Here is a 5,284-nt window from a genome sequence, read left to right as displayed (position 1 = left end):
TCTTTCACGCTTCTCAATTTAACTCTCATTTTCACACGATCTTTCGCCTCATTTGAGAACTCCAAAACTTGTGAGATCCATGAGAACTTCTACCTTAAGGTTTTGTTTAACATGAATTTTTTTCCTATCAAAATATAATATTTAATATATTGATTAACATATATTTGTTAATGTGTTTGTTTAATATGTATTTGTTTTACAAATGTAAAACTTTTTACGTGTTTTTTTTTTGTTCACAAACACGCAAAAAAGTTCATATTGTAAACAGAGTACATATGAAACAATCATATCGTGAAACAGATATATACTAATAGATATTCTAATTAATCCTAGTCTTAGATTAACTTTCATAAAGACATTTGTACTACAGAAGCATCAATCTCATGTTCGCAAAAAGTGCGATAAGGATGTTAGGAAAAGCCAGTTTTTGCGCCATCGCATCAAAACCTATCAACTCTCGTTGCAATCGACACATATGAAGACAACACACTTAATTGCGTAGCGTTCATCTCCAAGGGAAAACACATAATATTATATAGGTACATTATATATACCTAGGATTCTAAATGCCATAAGACATGTTACGGCGACGAGGTCAAAACTTAAACCTTACAACAAGGTTATAATGTATAACTTAAGAAAACAAGATTACATATAATCATATATGTATATATATATATATGTATACATATGTATATATATGTATATATATGTATGTGTGAGAGAGACCTATTAATACTCAATAACATTGAACAATTTAAATTCATATAAAAAAATTGATATGCATAAAGCTTAGAAAAAGTGGTATGTAAGAGATCATAATAATAATAAAAATAAAAATTAAATAAAGCCTTAAAAACACTAAAAACATCATGGCACACGCCTTACACAATCACTATGGAAGTTAAGATGAAATATCTAACTATTAGGTTGGTGTCTGATTGGTTTGAGTTTGACTCCAAAGGTCAAAAGTACCAGGAGTCAGGAGGTCTCAGGTTCAAATCCAAGGAGGAATAAAAATCCCCTTGTGGCCATCGAAGTTCAAATGCGGTGACTCCGAGCTATTTACAACGCAGGTGGTCGTCCTGGGATTAGTCGGCTCGCATAACGGGTTGGATATTCAAGTTAATAAAAAAAAAAGATAACATAACTTGTGTTATGATGGCATGCTACATGGCTGCACGTCTTTTGGAACCCGGATCATGCTTAATTTGTATTTGCATACCACACGCATCCATATCTAGATCGGGTTCATCTAACGGAAAGACTTAAAATATGTACAATAATCATATTTTATACATGATCTTTTGACTCAAGGAAGAAAGAACAACATGCTCAATGTGTTATTGAGATCCAAGAGACAAAATGCAAATTAAAGACCCTTCTCCAAAATGGAATAATAATATGCAAATATGCTTTCATGTGGGAAGTATGATCAAGGTAATAGACTTTACATATACACCAGTCTTTTATAGATGACCATTTCTTACCCACTAACAACATAAACAAAATCTTAAAAGAGGTCTGAATGAATATAATTCAGCAATAACAAATCAAGGTCAAACTAAGTTTAAATGTATTAAGACAAGAAGAAGCATTAAATTAAGTTCAAGTTACAAGTTATTTTCTGGCAATTGTTTAAAGGATTGTGGGCTCAAATCCCAATGTATAATCTGCATATGCAAAAAATGTATATACCCCACAAAAATTACTGACACTGTGGTGTAGCAGTAGTGCAGGCCAGAGAGGAGGGGACTAATAGATGTGTGTAAATAGCGATAGTTATATTTGTTGCAGAAGAAGCTTCCAAATGGCGTAGTACACAAATCAAGGAAATAAAAACCCGTTTACATATAGTTAGGAATTGATGTGCCTATACATATAGACTGAACACAAGATTTCCTTAACTGTATCACTGGCATAACCTAAGAAAAGTAACATAGACAAATTAGTGAAGGTAAGGAAATGCTTGCAAGAATTATTAACAACAGTTAATGAAGAGGAAGAAGATGGATGCTTCATATGGTCACTTTAGCCGAGTTTTCACCTGCTTGATCGGACAATTATGGCTTTAATCGAACCCACTGGTACCTACCCTCCATTGGAACGTCGTTCACGATATCATAATTGTACCTGATCAATCAGCAACATAATTAGTGAAACAAAAATACTGTATGTACTTTATATTGGGCATATGGGAATGGGAGTTAAGCTGTTGAGGTGTTGTGGCTAACAACGCTTATCATGCGCATGTTATCTTAAGCTACTTACTTGTCCGTGAATCGTTCTTTATCTTTTTTTTCTGCTGCGGAGAAAAACTCTTCAATCTCCGCCGCCATAGGAGTAATTGATGCCGTTGCTGGTTTAGGACGGGAAATAGTTGCCTGTGGTGCTGCCGTCTTGTTTTTCAACGTTGATGAGGACTCCATATATTCAGAATCTAAACAAATCTCACTTGATGAACTCGTCTCTCTACTGTAAATGATGGAAACATGAAATGAACTAGTTATGGCGTTGAAGTTTTTATATAGATAATAATGAAAGAGTAACAAGAAATTTTTGAATCGTTTATTTACTTTTCAGTTTCAGAAACGGAAGACGTTACTTGAAATTGAAATTAATGATCAAAACAAAATCAACGAGTGGCAACGTTCATAAACTAACCTGAAATCGTCATTGCTGGACATGGAGGTCTCGGTTTCGAAACGAAGCTCGGCCTGCAATTGAACATCTATACAATTAATTGATAGCAATGAATTATATTTAAAAGGAGAAACGAGAATTTATTTCTCTCTCCAGTTTTTACAAGAACAAACAGGCATCAAACGCAGAAGCAAATTTAGAGAATTTTGAATTTTACCTTCAGATCTAAGCTCAATTCCTGCTTTGGCGACAAAGCACGATCACAACTGCCAGATTCCGTCGAAGAAACAACATCCTCCATGAAATTCACGTCGACTCCACTTCGGCACTGAATTTTCAGCTCAACACTCTCCTGATCTCGAGGATCAAATCTTCTTCTTCTCTTGCCGGAACCGGAGGTGGTAACCTCCGTACCTCTACTCCGCCGCACACCGCCATGCGATTCTGAACCGTCCATCCCTGAAATCATCACATCAATGCTTTTGCATCTCTTGGTATCCATCTCTCACAGCTCTCTCTCTCTCTCTCTACAGTAGCTCGTTGAGGAGAGAGAATAAACGACCGATACATATATAATTAATCAGACGGTGGAAAATGATTGAATTTGTTATCTTCGTTTTGGAATTTGCATACAACTCAACTATACCCGTAAATTCATATATATATATATATATATATATATATTAATAAAAGTAATTATTTACTAAAATTAATAAAATTTTAAACAGAAAAATGAAAATAAAAAATAAAAAAACGAATTTTTATATTTTAAAATAATGCAACAAAAGGAAAAACTGAAACTTTACCATGATAAGCAACGGTATACTTTAAAATAATGCAACAAAAATTTTAAGGGGTTGTTTATTCGATGTATACCTGGTAAACGTTTATCGGTAAAAGTCAATATTTTCATATAACTTGCCATGTATGGTTTCAGGGACGAACTAAATTTATATATATATATATATATATATATATATATGTGTGTGTGTGTGTGTGTGGGGTGACGCACAACAAATTAATATGGTGACACTTTTCAATCATGACCCTAGAATTTTTTACAGTCGCACGGGTCACCGTATGCTCTACATTGGATCCATCCATGTATGATTTTAGTTCATTAAAACGATATCGTATGTAACATTTTATCTGGTAGGCATTTAACAGGTAAGAATCGTCAACTTATATAACTGTTAAGCCATTAACCAAGAACCTTTAACCTTTGTTTTTTCTTCAAGCCATTTTCGATATTAAAGACAACAAAAAAAGTGTATAAAGTCAATACAACACCAAATAACGGTAAGCAAAAATTCATACCCTCGATGGTTAGAACGGGTTTTAGCGAGACAATCGTTAGGTGGTAAAAATATAAACGGTGATTAATATAAATTGCAATATACATGTAAAGTTGGAATAAAAAATAATGAAATATATAATTTATATTTCGGGATGGAAAAGTTTTTAACATATTAACTATTTCAAGAAATCAGAAGTTTGATACAATTTCTGCTCCTTATCCCCGACAATATCTCGTCAATACCCCAAGATTTTCCTTTTTATATATAAAGACAGTCTCTTTGAATTATAACTTATTCGCAACAGGTCAATTGGATTATAACCAAGTGTTTATTGGTAAAAGAAATTACTGTTACTTATCTTATCATGTAACATGGTTATTAAAATGAATTGTTGGTAAACGTTTTAAACCCGATAAACGCTTACTAGGTAAGAGTTTATTTTCTCACTTAACGTGTAAGACTCTCGTTCCTTGTTATGTCTCTTACCGAATAAGATTATTAGTCATTATCATACTCAATCAGTAAGACAAATGATATCAGTAAGTGCTTATCAGTAAGACAGAGAAGTGTATGTTAAGTGTCTTTAACTCTTTTTCCCTTTTCCTATTAATCAATTTTGTACACAGATTGTCGACTTTAATCAGGTTCTTATGTATTCTAAATATGATATACAAAAATGATGATACGAATGAATTTAAGAACGTCCATCAAATTTGGAACGGATTGAACTGAAGAAAAATGAATATACGAACTTACATTTATTTTGTTTTAATCTATGCTATCTTATAAACTAGATTTATCAAAAGTCTTAAAAATAATTTTAAATGCACAAAGTACTATACATTTATGCACAAAGTCTTAAAAATAACTCATAATGCATTAAGTACTACTACTTTATGCATTCATCTTAAAATCTCTTAATCTACAATTAAAATAACATTTAGTATGAGTTACCAATGTACATCATTACCTTTTTCTTTTCATGTTCCCAAGATACTTTTTACACATTTCACTCATGCTTTCATCCTCTCATACCTTTATATCTTTTCTTCATCCCTCAAGGTGAGATTCAAACTAATGTTCACTATGAGTTATTAAAAGTTATCTCATTCAATTGCTCTAGAACTCTAAGTCTCGATCTCTTGATTCTTTGCTCTTGGTGTAAATCGAACACATTTGTGGAATCGTTTAAATATATTGGATTTTAAACCGTCATACAATTTTTTTTTCATCGATAGACTGTAATTGGAACCATAACTCTTATTTATTCAAATTGTATTAGTATGCAAAGACCAAGTGTAACTTATATCATCGTTAAATCTTCTCTAATAAAACCAGTGAAA

At 32.5% G+C, this 5,284-nt stretch overlaps 1 protein-coding gene across 2 annotated transcripts; it reads right to left on the bottom strand.

Annotated features, from left to right (window-relative positions):
• Nucleotides 1-1,801: 1,801 nt before the first annotated feature.
• Nucleotides 1,802-3,254, bottom strand: LOC112517191 (cyclin-dependent kinase inhibitor 7-like). 2 transcript variants are annotated; one of them, XM_025124547.1, is made up of 5 exons: nt 2,861-3,189; nt 2,665-2,717; nt 2,272-2,475; nt 2,048-2,133; nt 1,802-1,925 (listed from the first exon to the last, which is right to left on the bottom strand). In XM_025124547.1, the coding sequence occupies exons 1-4, from the start codon at nt 3,143-3,145 to the stop codon at nt 2,064-2,066; spliced, it is 612 nt and encodes a 203-aa protein (XP_024980315.1). In that variant the 5' UTR covers nt 3,146-3,189; the 3' UTR covers nt 1,802-1,925; nt 2,048-2,063. The 2 variants fall into 2 exon arrangements, with proteins under 2 accessions (XP_024980315.1, XP_024980314.1); XM_025124546.1 differs by having other exon boundaries at nt 1,802-2,133; nt 2,861-3,254.
• Nucleotides 3,255-5,284: the final 2,030 nt, after the last annotated feature.

Source organism: Cynara cardunculus, assembly GCF_001531365.2.
Source record: "Cynara cardunculus var. scolymus isolate 2C chromosome LG 8, CcrdV1, whole genome shotgun sequence".
NCBI lineage: Eukaryota > Viridiplantae > Streptophyta > Magnoliopsida > Asterales > Asteraceae > Cynara > Cynara cardunculus.
The sequence above is the reverse complement of the archived record's forward strand: the minus strand, read 5'-3'. Positions and strand labels throughout refer to the sequence as shown.

What these genes read in the sequence shown, in the direction of transcription:
- LOC112517191 (XM_025124546.1), bottom strand. Translation starts at nt 3,145, where the DNA reads ATGGATACCAAGAGATGCAAAAGCATTGATGTGATGATTTCAGGGATG. An exon ending in TCCAGCAATGACGATTTCAG is followed by an intron (nt 2,476 to 2,664) that starts GTTAGTTTATGA and finishes CATCATTTACAG; the next exon opens with TAGAGAGACGAGTTCATCAA. An exon ending in AAAGAACGATTCACGGACAA is followed by an intron (nt 2,134 to 2,271) that starts GTAAGTAGCTTA and finishes CTGATTGATCAG; the next exon opens with GTACAATTATGATATCGTGA.